At 42.6% G+C, this 14139-nt stretch overlaps 1 protein-coding gene across 1 annotated transcript in view; it reads right to left on the reverse strand.

Annotated features, from left to right (window-relative positions):
- ADCY2 (adenylate cyclase 2) overlaps positions 1-14139 on the reverse strand; it is a 299856-nt gene that overhangs the window by 64850 nt on the left and 220867 nt on the right. Inside the window, exons 10-14 of the mRNA XM_015593413.1 lie at positions 13094-13270; positions 9613-9656; positions 5945-6025; positions 2765-2834; positions 380-477 (exon numbers count right to left, since the gene is read on the reverse strand). Of these exons, the coding sequence (XP_015448899.1) occupies positions 380-477; positions 2765-2834; positions 5945-6025; positions 9613-9656; positions 13094-13270 (470 nt within the window). The remainder of the gene's footprint in view (positions 1-379; positions 478-2764; positions 2835-5944; positions 6026-9612; positions 9657-13093; positions 13271-14139) is intronic.

Below are 14139 nucleotides of genomic sequence, written 5' to 3' on the forward strand. Positions count from 1 at the left end.
TCAATAAACACTTATGTTGTTTATTAGAAACTACAACAAGAACAAAAAATCTAGTGACTTTGTCCTTCCTGGGTGAGGTTTATTGGGCTATGCTTCTTAGACTGGACATCAGAGTAATATAGAAATCAAAATCAGAAGGTTAAATTTGTTTAAAACAAATCCGTATAAGGTGACTCAACATGTCCACTTTGAAAATCCAATATTCCTATAACGAAACATGACACAGGTTGGCGTTTCGCCCCATCCACTGCCACTGTGGCATGTGGAATGTGACGTAATCCCTCTGTTTGGAAAGGAACAGCTCGCATCCTCAGGCATGACTGGGCCCGTGCGGGGGTGCACCAGGCGAGGGTCCCCACGGGGAGCCACACGTACTTACTTCGGCAACACGAGAATCTGCACGACGAAGATGCAGAAGAAGATGAGGCAAGCGCAGGTCACGTAATACTTGAAGGCCGGCAGCGCCGTGGCTCGGTACTAAGGGGGAAGAAGGAGACTGTGAATGACAGCTCTGTAAGAGAGCGGCTGGAACACTCGTCCAGCAGCCTAATCGGACCCCGTTCGCGCATCCCGTTTGTCGAGCGTAGACTGCAGCACAGACACACCAGGGACGATGGCTGTTCATCTCCAGCAACGAGGACCGCCTCCCTCCGAATGCGCTGTGACTTCCAAACACCATGACTTTTCTGAGTCAAACTGTTCAGAAAGCCATTTAGAGGTAATCGAATCACTCGGCAAGAAGCGAGCACCTGAACAGCAGGGCCCGGTTCCCTCGTGGGTCTGATGCCCACAGTCGTTTGGAGAAAGCAAAGGACTCTTTACAAAATATTTCAGTTTTCGATATTATTGAGGAAACGCAATTTCCTCATTTGATTTACTTATTTTAGCGATTTATCTTAATGCTGCTCAGAGGTGGGGGAGGGGATTGACAAGATAGAGGGGACCAGCGGGCTTCGTTCTCAGTCCCCGGTCATTGCGTTGGCTGGTGTGGCTGCTGGAGTCTCCTCCCACTTGTCCAGAGCAATCGGCAGTGGCCACACAGCTTTCTGTTCCATCCAGGACGGTGAAGTGACCGGCGTAGCTGCCCACCTGAGACCGGCTCTGCCTGAGTTATGAGGCTAAAAGACAGCCAATGCTCCAGCTGAGGCTGCACTACCTCTCAAAAGAGGATTTTATAATAACATTAAAGGAAATAAGGTTTTTGTGGCAATGCTATTGAAACCTCCTGACAATATCGGTAGGCTGTGTCAGCTTTATCTGCACACACTGTTTCTCAAGTTATAGGAAATTATAGTATGTATTTCTTGGGTTATAGCCACTGGGCTTTTAGTTCGAGATGCTGGACCGCTGGGTGGTGAATTGATATTTCTCTCCCTCTGTGCCTTGCTGCCTTGGACCCATCCTGTAGCCTTGATGAGCGGGCTGGGCGGAGGTGGATAAGAAGTGAGATTAAATTCCAATACTCTCTAAAATTTGCCTCAAAGTTGGCCTCTGCAAATATGTACACATAGGGAATGCAACTAAAGCTGCATTTGTAAACGATGATACTTTCTATTTGCTAGAATTTTTTTTTTAATTAGTAAATGTTCTGACTTAATAGCCTGGATAATTTATATGCTGATGAAGAAGCTATATCCGTACAATTGAAGAAATGTGATTACATTCTACACCTTCAGTGACATCTCTATCTTTCATCTTCTGGGCTTTGTGTAGAGATCTGAGTTGGAATTTCCTTTCAATATTAATAAAGGGAATGAACTTGTATCGGGAAGAGAATACTTCATCATTTATACCATAAGTAACCATTAGTGTCTATTAAAGTCATTCAAGGGTAAATGGTCGAAATAATAATAAAAAATCATATGAAATATCAATTCGGTAGACCATCCATAGTCAATATATTAACTCAGAAGCAGATAATTGATCTTGACCACTAATTAAAAAGTAAGTTTTTGTGTAACTGCAAAATCCCCACCTGATGAATTTTGTAAGTAATTTTTATATTTGATGTTTTTATTCAGTATTCATGAAACGATGAATTGAATTTTTTCTCAACAGAGTTTTAATACCAGTGCTGTGACTGCTGCCATTAATATAGTAGCTTTTGTTCAAATTAGGACTGTCATTATATGGTTGCATAATGGAAATGATTTGTTCCTTTTCTAGATCAACACAAAATAAAAGGCAAATGAAATAAGCTGACCTAGAAGAATCATTCTTCCTGTAATAATTACTTAATTTATTTTAGCAAATTCATGTGAAACTTGATATGTAAAAATAAAATGTCTGATTATTATATATGCCTGAAATAGCACTTATCTTATGAGCTATATGTGAAAGTATTTAGATATAACAAAACTTAAAAGTCTGGGGGTTTTACTTTTGCAAAACATGTCTTTAATGTAAATCTCACATTTTTGTTAAAAAGTTAAAATAAAATGTATAAAGTAATGGAAATTTATCGGGAAGACTTTGTTTAGATCATGATTCTTTCCTTTAACCCCCTATCTCAGACATGTCCCAGATGTCACTTACGACCAGGATGCTGAGAATGGTGACTAGCCAAAACCAGAAGCTTGGTAACAAGAACCATTGTAAAACAGTTTGACATGAAAAGGCCATAGGAGAAGCTAGAAAGAGTTCTGATAAAGTTAGAGGCAGTTTAAATGTCACAAGTAAAAAACACAAGTATAATTTCATGAAGGAATTTTTTAAAACTAACATTTCAGAAAAAGCAATTGATTTTGAAGAAAAAAGAGCTTACCTCTTTTTCTAGTATTTTATTGTAGAAAAGCAATGAGATTCTTTGAATGTCTTCAGACTTGAGCCATTGCCTAGAAATATGAAAGACAGACATCATAAAACCAAACTTCCCACCAAATATCTGAAACTACTTTTTCAAAAATAAATAACTTGAATTCTTCTTACTTTACTGCAAATTCTCCAAAATTGAATATTTAAAAAATGTATACTGCCAAATAACTGGATATGGAATCTAGAGACTGATAACAGGGCTGTGAACATAATTTTCCTATTTACACACTACCCTCCTCGGGAAATTTGATGTTACAAACCAACCATCATACCAAATCGAAACTCGAGTCATCCAAATGAAATAACAGCAATTCTAGTGCATCGGTAAATGTGTTCCCTGACGTTTTACTGAAATCACATGGTAGTGTCATGTCCTGAAGGATACGGTTCATAGAGAAGCACTATTTTTCTTAGCTTGTAGTAAGCAGCGTCTCATGAAATGTCAAACCTATTCAGAGATCCTTCAAGTTCTGGGCAAGAGGATTTGGTTTCTTTCACACTTGCTGAAAATACTTTTATTTTCCTGTTTTTTTTTTTCTTTCATTTCTATCAAGTAAAAATCATATTTGAACACAGTTTTAAAAAACAGGTAAAAATACTAATATAATAAACAATCAGTTCAGAACGCTTACACTGCATGGTGACACAAACGTGAGCACACACACACGTAAGTACATATACATTTCTCAGTCGCTGAAAAATAAGTAAAAATTATACAGAAGTATGCACTCTTACACGCTGATCAACTCTTAGAAATCTGTTGTAAGAAAGTACTTGAAATAGAGAAAGAGCTTAAGGATGAACCTTCTCACTAGAAGGTTGTCTATTATCACAAGCCAAGTAGGTACACTAAGCACACAAGCAAGCAAGCCGGGCACGACGCCTGATACGGTCACGCGTCTGGCAATAAAACAAACACCTGTTTTATGAAATAAAGTTAAATAAGAAAAAATTGAAAACTACGCATTAAGAAAAATATCTAGAAATAAATACCAGTAAGATATATTACCAACTGGTTCGAGTCATTAAACTGAGGAATTTATATTTCTACTTTCTTAATTTTTTTAAACAAATTTTTATAATTATAAAATAACCTGAATCATATATGGAAATGCATGTATATATGCATACATATGTACATATCTACAAGTATATATAACCATATGTCTACATCTATATTTACATCTATGCTTATATACCCACATATAGAGAGAGTATATATGTTAGAATATTAGAGATAAAATTATTTTTACATATATCTCCCCCAAATGTTACATCTGTTCAAACAATTATCAATTCACATGAAATCCTTAATGTACTACTTTCCAACCCACTGGCCATCTGTCTTCGGATCTGGACTCCCCAAGATAAGTTTGGGAGAGAGAAAAGATGCAGGCCTTTGAGGATCTAGGAGAAAAGGCCAAGCGAACTGCTCCACTTTGCCCAGTAATCGGCAAGAACAGCCACCTCCCGATTTCAGATTAGGGTCGCTGTACACTGACGTTTCGCATTAAGACTAATGACAGGTTAACCCTGGAGACCAGCACGTCTGAGGAGGGCCACCCCCAGGTCTGAATGGACAGTGTGGAAGAGTCTCATGGGCACACACCGCGATGAACTTGAACACCCACAAGACTAAACTACGGACAGCGCCCTTTCAGCTGAGGCACGGAAGCTAGAAACGGGCTCTAGAATGATCACCATTAAAAGCGAGAACTATGGCAACGCCTCGATTCGAGGGTTTAATCTTCAAGGGTCAGGGAAATAAACATTTTTAGTATTTCTTATTACCATACTAGCTGCAGAAATATGTTGTTGTTCTGTTTTACGAGACCAGTTGGAAGAATCAAAGGTTGGTTAATATAAAAAGAGATAGAAAATGAAATTCAAGATCCATTTAAACTCTATTCATTTTTGGAACTCTACTTGTATGAATATCAACTATGAATAATGTACACAAGTAACTTATTAAAATCACTTGTTCTTTTTTGAGGAAAAAAACTAATTTAAAAATATTCCTGGATAATAAAATTTTGAAAATAAAATAAGAGTGAAATTTATAAAGTGGAAATCAAATGAACTCCTCATTAATTCGCAGGACCCCCATATTTCCAGTCTAGGTTTCGGGGGCTCTAGGTGGGTGTAAATTCAACGTGCCAGCACATCTGAATCGCAACTATAGTTCGACCATTGTGTATAAATGCAATCACACACACACACCTCACATACACACATGCGTACACTCGTGTGATTCTTTCATAAGCCCTGTAAATATTCTAAGACAAATACTTAAAGGAATAATCTAGAAGAAGTCCACATTTTGCAAAGATGTGCACCTTAATTGTGGAGACAGCATTTTAGGTGAAAATCATTTACATTTTTCAAGAATCATCATTCATGAAAAAAATAAAATAGTCCGGTTTTCATACGGATAGAAACTTTGCCAGAAAAACTCTTCATTTGGACCTACTGATATTTTCACTACGATTTAATTCAACAAACTGATTGAATGCGTGATGGGTGCCAGGCACCACGGAGAGTCATCTAGCTTCTGCCCTCCGTGAGTTCAACCATGACAAATGCGCCTAAGGGGGCGTCAAAGGCTGATGAATATCATCATTCTGTCCAGGCCACGAAGGCCGCCACCTTCTTTATTTATTTTTTTATCCGCATCTCTTGGACCATTTAAAACTATGATGACAATTCATAGACTGAATGGACACATTCACAGAATTCACAGGCTTCACAGACTGATATGGACCACAAAAAAAAAAAAACAAAAAAAAAAACTGGTCTTATTCCTATCGCTCCCATGAATTCAGATTCTAATGCTCAAAACCCTTCTTCCACATCTGAGAACATGTCCTCTGATCTTGAAGGGCGATCAATGCATTTTCAGGGGACAGTGTGAAGTAACACGACTTAAAGGTTTGGCCACATGAAGTCCCGTTGCTCTTCGATGTTACTTACTGAATACATTTTCTATAACTTTCCTCACCATGTTTACGCCTCATGTTGTTCATCAGTGACTTACTTGGAGAGTACTGATTCGGTAGCAAATAACCATCTTTTCACATAATAGGGTTTGAAATAAGAGACAAACGATAATCGAAGATGAAGACGCACTCACTTTTGGGCATTAATTCCATCAATTGCTTGAATCATCCTTTCATTCAGTTCTTCTTCAAACCTTTTCTTTTGTGACTTGGTTCTGTATGAAAAAGGAAATATAACGGCGTAAGAATCTTATTGCTAAACTAAATATTAAGCCCATTTTTTTTCGACGATGCTAAAACCTCCGTTTAATTCTGTTCGAGTAAAAAAAAGGAAAAAAGAAAACGGGTCTATGAACAGCCTTTTCTCTGTTAACAGCGGCCGCTCAGGGATGGAGAGAACTGACTCGTTTTTGGTGCAGTAAATCACGGCCTTACCATTCACTTAGAGTGAAATTTTATTAGGCAATCGAAAGCAACACTGACAGATAGGTATTTGGTGCTTGAGATAAAAGAACTTTCTGTCCTCGGAGGCGCATTAGCCCTTGACTTTTTGCCTTTATAAACTTTGTTTTATGACAGAACACACTGGCTTTGGAAAGTCCCCTGCAAAAAAATTCAGTTCGGTTGACAAAATAGTTATTCCGTGGTCATGTTTTCACTGGTCTGTTTTCAAGAATTTGCAGTACTCTAATATTATTTTTAGACATATCAAAGCTCGATTGCATGTGTTTAAATATTCCCCAGTGTCTGAAAGCACTGTTCGCAGAAAAGCCCACTTATATTTGCAGACCACTCACTTGGTCTGGAAGCAAATAATCTTCAGCCGTAATGCGCTCTGTAAATAAATTATGCCAAAATAATAATGAGTCCCACAAGGCTAATTTGACAATTAGCATGAGAATGATGTCAGGGAGAAAACCGAACTAATCTCTGCTTTTAAAAATTAAATACCTACTTCAAAGAGTAAAAGAACAGGCTGATGCTCGCCAAACAGGACTGACTCAGCTTGTGCCTGAGCCCAGGAGACAGCAAGTCACCTAGTCCACTGTGCAGTGAGCATGTAGCTTCTCTGTGTCCTGGATGGTTAACGTGCTGATTGAATAGATGTTCTAGTCTAGAATAAAAATAACACTTTTCCGAGTTTGGAACTGCCTCTAGATATAGACAGGAAGAGCATTGCATATGTGACGTCACATTGATCTCACATTCTATGAGATTCCATCTCATAGAATCATCGTTAATACGATGATGGGCATCGCGGGTCCATCATCATCTATGGCTTTGTGTGTTCAAGTTCTGCCTTCTTTAAACAGGCCAAGGGCAGTTTCGGTTCAAAATCAGAATGATATTAAGTGATCCACTTACAGATACAGAACCAACTGAATTAAGAGGAGTTAACATGCCAGATCCCAAGCCGACTGAAGAAGGCTAATTAATTTTTACCCTTCTTTTGAAAAAAGCCAGGAACCTTAGCAATCGTCTAGTCTGGCTCATTTTCATTTACAGATAGGGAGCTACCTCTATTTTGGACCCTTCTTCATCTTATTTTTAATCTGCTCTTGACTCGATTTGAGTTTCTTAACTTCAATTTGGTGGCTTCCTTTTTTTGCAAAGTCTCAAGTCTGAGAACAAACAGTGGTAGGCAGCTCGAGCTCATGGGAAAACAGAATCCTTCAGTGTTATGGGGGCTGACAATGGATTTGCCTTTGTGAATTGGTTTTAGAATCAGCTTGGACAATGTCTGCAAAGCGCTGCCAACAGTAAAGATGGCACACGAAGTAGCCAATAAATGCATATCACTTCGCATCCTTTGTATCCACTAATGATCTGGACAGCGATTCTTAAGATGTAGACAGCTTGCTTGTCTCTGTAGCTTTGTGACCTCAGCGATGAAGATGATACCTTTGGGGTAGATAATCTATGCACCAGCAGCTCTTAAGCTGCCAACTGGCGTTCTGTTTCTCGGCCGTCCAGCATTGCCGACTTCCCCTTGTTCCTGCCTCTCGCCCCGCTGCTGGGCCTCGCCACTGCTGGCTGCCCCCAGTCCCTCTTTCTTTTCAATTCCTCTCCATTCTTTCTCCTGAGCTCCTGCTTCAACCTGTCTTAGACCCACACCTGGCTTATTATATTTAAACAGGCATGAAAAAGACCGTGTATTATCTCAAATGATGCTTCAATAGCATGTGACGCCAACTCATGGCCAGGCTGGAGTGTTAGAGAGGTTTTATGATGTTGGCCACGTGACAAAGCCAGGACATGTGAGAGAGGCCCAGGTGAAGCTGACTCAAAAGTTGAGCTCTCCCCATGAGGCCTTGGGGCCACCAGAGATCAACCACAACGGATAAAAGGGAATGGGAATAGGAGAAGCTCTTCGTGAGGCAGGCAGGCAGGGCAGGAGAGCAGCTAGAACGCGGGCTTTGGCATCACGGGGCCAGGGCGCGAAGCCTGGCCTCGCCTCCACCGGCTGCGTGACTCTGGGCCTTTTCTTAGCCCCTCGTGATTCAGCTTCTTCCCTTCCAAATGCATAACGGTCATGGTGTCTAGCCAGGAGGAATGCTGTAAGGATGAAGTTCGATTTCCACATGCCTAGTACAGACACAAATAAAAGCTTATGCTCTTCCAGACGGCACTGGTCCCAGAAGACGCTGCCCACATAATTTTGGTGCTCCACAAGGCATGTCACAATGGGATTTCAGCACACAGACTCTCAAAGCAAAATTTCAGGGGAGAGCAGATAGATAAGAGAAGAGATACCAAGAATAAAATCAAAGGGTGTCCACGACGCTTCCGTGCACAGCTGCTTGCAGACGTGCTAGCATCTTACTGGCCACAAGAGTTGTGCCTTCTCACGGTATATTATGGAGTCTGTAATATTATTCCTAAAATTAGCTCAAGTTCCCATTAATACGACATTGGTCGCTTAAAACATAACGCCTCCATAGCCCAAGAATCCAACTGTCCTTATAACACAGGTCTATCTATGAGTGTTACATTTCTATGTTAAAATTTCAAATTTTACACACAATGCAAAGTAGAGGTCATTACAACAGATAAAGTCACCTAGAGAGATTCTAGAATAATGTGCATTCTTTGCTATGTTTTGCAGGTAACGATCTAGCTAATTGTATTTATTTTTTGCTTGACTAGAAAGCATTTTCTATGAGAATAGACCCACCTCTCTGTGGGGGAAAGAAAGGCTGACTTGAGTTTTAGATCTTTCATGAATTATCCTAATGTCTTCAATACAATGTACTTGATTCCCGAACCAAAGCTGACGTGCAGCTCCGACCTCAGAAGCAGGAGGAACGTGGAGAGGAAAGAGATCAGAACCTGTGAGTCCACTGTGGCTGGCAACAGAGGACCTGGGGACATTTGGGGGAAGTAATTTTTTTCTTTTTCGAGAGGGTTGGACAGCCCTTCTTACCACTATAGCAAGGCTGGAGTTATATCGCTTTTATCTCCGAGATTCGACACACACACAAAATAATTTTAAGGAACATACTCATTTTAAGAAATTCAACTTTGTACCACACACTAATATTAAAAAGAGTCATTTTAAGAAAAGAATTTCAAGTTCCAAAGTGATTACCAGGTGGTGTTTTCCTTTCCCTCTCTTAATTCTAATAAGATGACAGTAATAATCCTATTTTTAGAAGCTGAGAGCAATTTAATAGGGCTTTTCACAAGTAGCTGCTCTTTTAGAAGAAGTAGCCTTCAAAATAACTATAATTGGCGATAATTGCTTTCAGAAATAAATGGAAAATAAGCCTTTAAAAATTAGAAAGTAGAACATATACCATACCTTAAGGTGCGATTTTGAAAGTTATGCTGACCCATTGGTACATCCTATTAAAAACAAAAAGAGGATATTAGTTGCCAAATACATACTTTGAAAATCATGTTGCAATGATAACTATAACATATGTCTTCTTTTATCATGAAAAGTATCATTAGGTAACAAATAATTACCCACGCGGAGAAAATAGCTTAATTATAAATGTAAAAAGATTAAAAATTCAGTTTATAGTTAGAATGTTGGTGTCATCTATAAACTCTGGATGCTGGGAGGACCAGGATGGTTGTCTGTACTTTTAAAATACATCCTGATATTCAAAGCTACGATTTCAAACAACGGCCTGCAGAAAATCATTTATTAGAGTTATTGTAGACAGCTTACGATCATGTGAAAATGTAGTTTGGCATCGGACAAATATTTAAAAAGTGCTTTAAAATATGATCATATGCACAAAATCGACAGTCGATCCTTTTCACTGCACTGGGCTGTTAAAAAATGGTACCATTGGTTAAGTATGCGAAATCGTGAATCATTGATCAGAAAGAAGAAATCAATACATGAGTGCTGGGAGTTCGTGAAATGAGAAGGACACACTGGTCAGGGTTTGCAGTGGGGGACTCACTGCCAAATGTTCAACCACAGACCAAAAAGTCTCAAGATCCCCTTTTCTACATTATTAGTGAAAATTAAAAATTGGAACAAAGTGGTTGCAAAGAAACTTTTCTTTGCTGCTTTATCTCCAGGCTTAAGATTAGAAAATATGGCTAGCCTAGGGAAAGGCAAGGCATTTTTTTTTTTTAAAGGAATAACTGAACTCCAAGTTTTATTACATAAAATAAAATAATGCATGATTCGCCAGCTCTATCAATGTTGAATCAAGAGCCAATGGAGCTCTGAGAGAGAATTAGATAAAATAGATCACTTCTGGCAATGACAACTGTTCGACCCTGGAATGCATTATGAAGAATGACGATGGGTTCTTTCTGACAGCGAGGGGCATGGCTATGTCACATCTTAGGGGCTCCAGGTGTTACTCAAACCCTTGGGATTTTCTTAAGATATCCTTCCTGTCTTGCTGCTGAGGCGGTCCTTACATTCTGCACCTGTGACCGGTGAGGCCAGCCAGGTAAGACAATTGAGTTTGTTCTCAGAGGTCCTCTGCCTTTCACAAACTCCAAGTGCTAGACAGGTGCAACTGTCATGAAGGGGGCACCTTCACTAACATGACAACGGTTACGGCCAACCCGAAATCCTTCCTGTGGCCCCTGTCGAGATAATAAGGGGGACTGCTAGGTGCTTGGGACGACAAAGGCCGATGAGAAATAACCAGAACAACATCAATGACACACCTGAAAACACCTTTTTCACGGGTATACATAAGAAACAGCACAGAAAATCACGTTCTAGTATTTATATATGATTCTTATTTCTTGAAAACCAATCATCCCACCATCCAACTGCTGGTTTACAACAAATCTCAGTGAGAAATATGCTTATTAGCTATTAGCGTTAATAATTAATGCAGTGTTGAGACAAACTTATCCAAATTATTATTTTTTCATAAGAGTGATAGAAGCATCGACTTTCACTGACAACCGAACCCTAGCATCCTGCGAAGCCTTTCCCCTAACAGCCCTGCGTTCTGGAAGGCCCCCGGTGCCCAAGGGCCCCTCCTGCGAGCTCTTCTCCTCTTGATTAATTCCATCCTGCTCCGTGGCTTCCAGCATCACCTACGACCTGACCACTCTCGCGTCCGCACCTCCGGCTCGGCCTCTTCCCCGAGTGCCAGGGCTGCGCACCCAGCCGCCAACTTCCTAGCTGCACTCAGGTGTCTAAAAGGCGTATTGATTTAAAGATGCCCATTAGCAAAGTCTTGACTTTTCCATCTACAAATCCCCCCCTGGGTTTGTCATCGCAGTTAATGGCATCGGCGCTCCTTCAGCTGTGCAGCCGAAAAAAGTGTGGATTCCTCTTGATCCTCGTACTCACACGTACCCATTCTGTCACCAAGTCCCAATCGCTCTACATTCAAATTAGACCCTGAACGTGCTTCTCGCTAAGATCTTGGCATGAGTGTGCACCATTCGCACTTGGACTCCACCCCTCGTGCTTCTCTGTTCCAGGCTCTTAATTATCCCCTGCCCTCGCCTTGCCTAAGACCATCTAATGACGTCCCACTACACCTGGACTGAATTAAACACAGTTACCTTACTGTGCCGCACCTCGATGACTTCCCTTCGCTCACTGTTGGAGACACTACGGCCACACCAGCACCCTCCTCTCTGCCACACCCACCTGCACCTTAGAACCACCAAATTCATTGTTCCGCCGCTTCCTTTTCCAACTTTCTTCTCTTCCTCTCTGAGACCCCGACCTCCCCCCCCTCCACTGCCCTACTCAGAGCGGCCGCATCATTCACTCCCAGAGATATCACGCCGCTTGACCTTCGTCGTGGTCCTCGGCAGCACCTCAAACGCTCCCGTTCCTTTGTTTATGTCCTACTTACGTCCCCTCTGTCCCCCACAGAAGACACACCCCTCTAGGACGCGGCCCGCTCCCCCTCGCTGCCTGATGGGTCATGGTCTCCTGTCAAGTCACATTTAGTTTTCAGTTGAGAAAAGAACAAGAGAAGTCGACAGGAGAGACATAAGGAAGCCGAACAGGAATGCAGAGCCGCACCTGTCGGGCTGGGGCGTATCACGGCGACATGCCGGGAGCTTTGGGACACAGGAAGACTGAAATTGCTCTCTTTTACCTGAAAACCTGGTATGTTCCTTCTTATCGGCCAATGAGAATTACGTAACAGTTCATTTTCCTTTTTCGCCTCAACTCTATTCCTAACGCAGTTAATGCGTTCCACGTGAAATTTTACTCAGAAATTGTGCTACAATCCAACAATGCCATTGGGATGATTCTAAGTGCTGAATTATATTTACTTTTCTCTCCTCCTATGGGGCGTTGAACTTTCTCTCTGCATTTTAGCCATGTTATCAAAAACGTCCCCGTTGAAGGGAGCTTTGGGACTTTATGCCCCATTGGAAGGTGGGGTGACATGAATAAGGAACCGCGACAGCAGAAGGTAGGTGGCTGCCCCTGCGGCCGGACGTCTGGGTGATGGAGAGGGTCTTAGCGAGGCTGGGACAACTCCAAGGACACCAGGCCTTCATCGATCCCTACTTCATGATAGAAAAAGCAAAATCAAACCTCAGCTGACAACAGCTCAGGTGAATGCAGCTGCTACTGTCAGCTGTAATTGACAGTCGTGAGTTAGAAAGTTACAACGCCCGGCCCGCTAGGTTAAAACCTCCGGCAGTGCGGGGCTGGCGACGGCCCAGGCCCAGGTGGCCGTGAGTAAGGGGCCACCGCGAGGAGCGAGGGGTAAGCTTGCTGCCCTACGGACGGGCGTTATTTGGGCAGGCGACGCTCGGGTGTGGGGAGCCGGCTTCCGGCCGGCCGCAGGTGCCGCGGGGCCCCCCGCGCAGCGCACCATGGTGCTGATCTTGCCGTTCTCCGTGGTCATGCTGTCTCTGTGGTGCAGGTGCGCAAAGGGCTTGGCCGCCCCCCACGACTCCAGGTACCGGGTCATGCGCACGGACGCCCTCATCTTGGCTCCATCGAGGGCGTGGCGAGGTCTGAAGAGGTGCTGGGGACTCCGTCGTTCTCCCTTGGGGCAGGAAACAAAGCGTTACCTCTGCGTGCCGCAGGTGCACGGCTGCTCCTCCCCGCTCCGCCCCTTCCAGAGGCTTCTCTGGACCCAGCGGATTCCTCCAGCATCACCCCCTGGCTCTCTATGGCTCCCACCGCATCCCCCAGTGCTATAAGCCGAGCGATTTTTTTCCAGACAGCAAAAGTCTGGAAAAAATAGCCATTTTAATGCGAAGTTTTATAAAGTAAATTCTAAACATACATGTTGATCTGTTTTAACTTTCTTCGGTGCTCGTGTTTCTCTGCAGTGACGGGAGTAGTGACTGGAGCTGCTTTCTGAGGCTAAACCACCTGAACGCCATGTTCTTCCTACTCACTTACTTATTTTTCCTTTTCCCCACAGCATGTCCCTGTCACCCCACGGTTTTTCCTTCTTGTCACCTATCTGTCTGCGGATTAATTGTCAAGCGAGCTGGACGTTCGTTTCCAGCGTCGAACCTGGGGTTTTGGGGAGGCCGCCCTGAGGCCACACGCTTGGTCCTGTTGATTTTGAGGTATCGGTTTGGACAGTTCTGGGGGACCCGTTTCCTGCCCACATTTGCACGGTCCACCGGCCATATGATTGGGAGAAGTTATGTAACCCCTCAGAGCTTTGGTGTCCTGATCTGTAATTAGCAATCATGCTCGTTTGGCAGGAATTTGAGAAAGGCCAAGAGGGATGAGAACGCTAAGGGCCTGGCTCTGCTGCCCCGCGGTGTGGACAGGAGGAGTCAGCCCCTCACTGGGGACGGGGGACAGTCTCCCAGGTCACAGAGGTCTCTGCTGCATGGACGTTAGACACAGGTCCGCACACACGAGGCCTCGTGCAAAGGCACGTGAGATATTTAG

The sequence above is a fragment of the Pteropus alecto genome, unplaced genomic scaffold, assembly GCF_000325575.1.
Source record: "Pteropus alecto unplaced genomic scaffold, ASM32557v1 scaffold137, whole genome shotgun sequence".
NCBI lineage: Eukaryota > Metazoa > Chordata > Mammalia > Chiroptera > Pteropodidae > Pteropus > Pteropus alecto.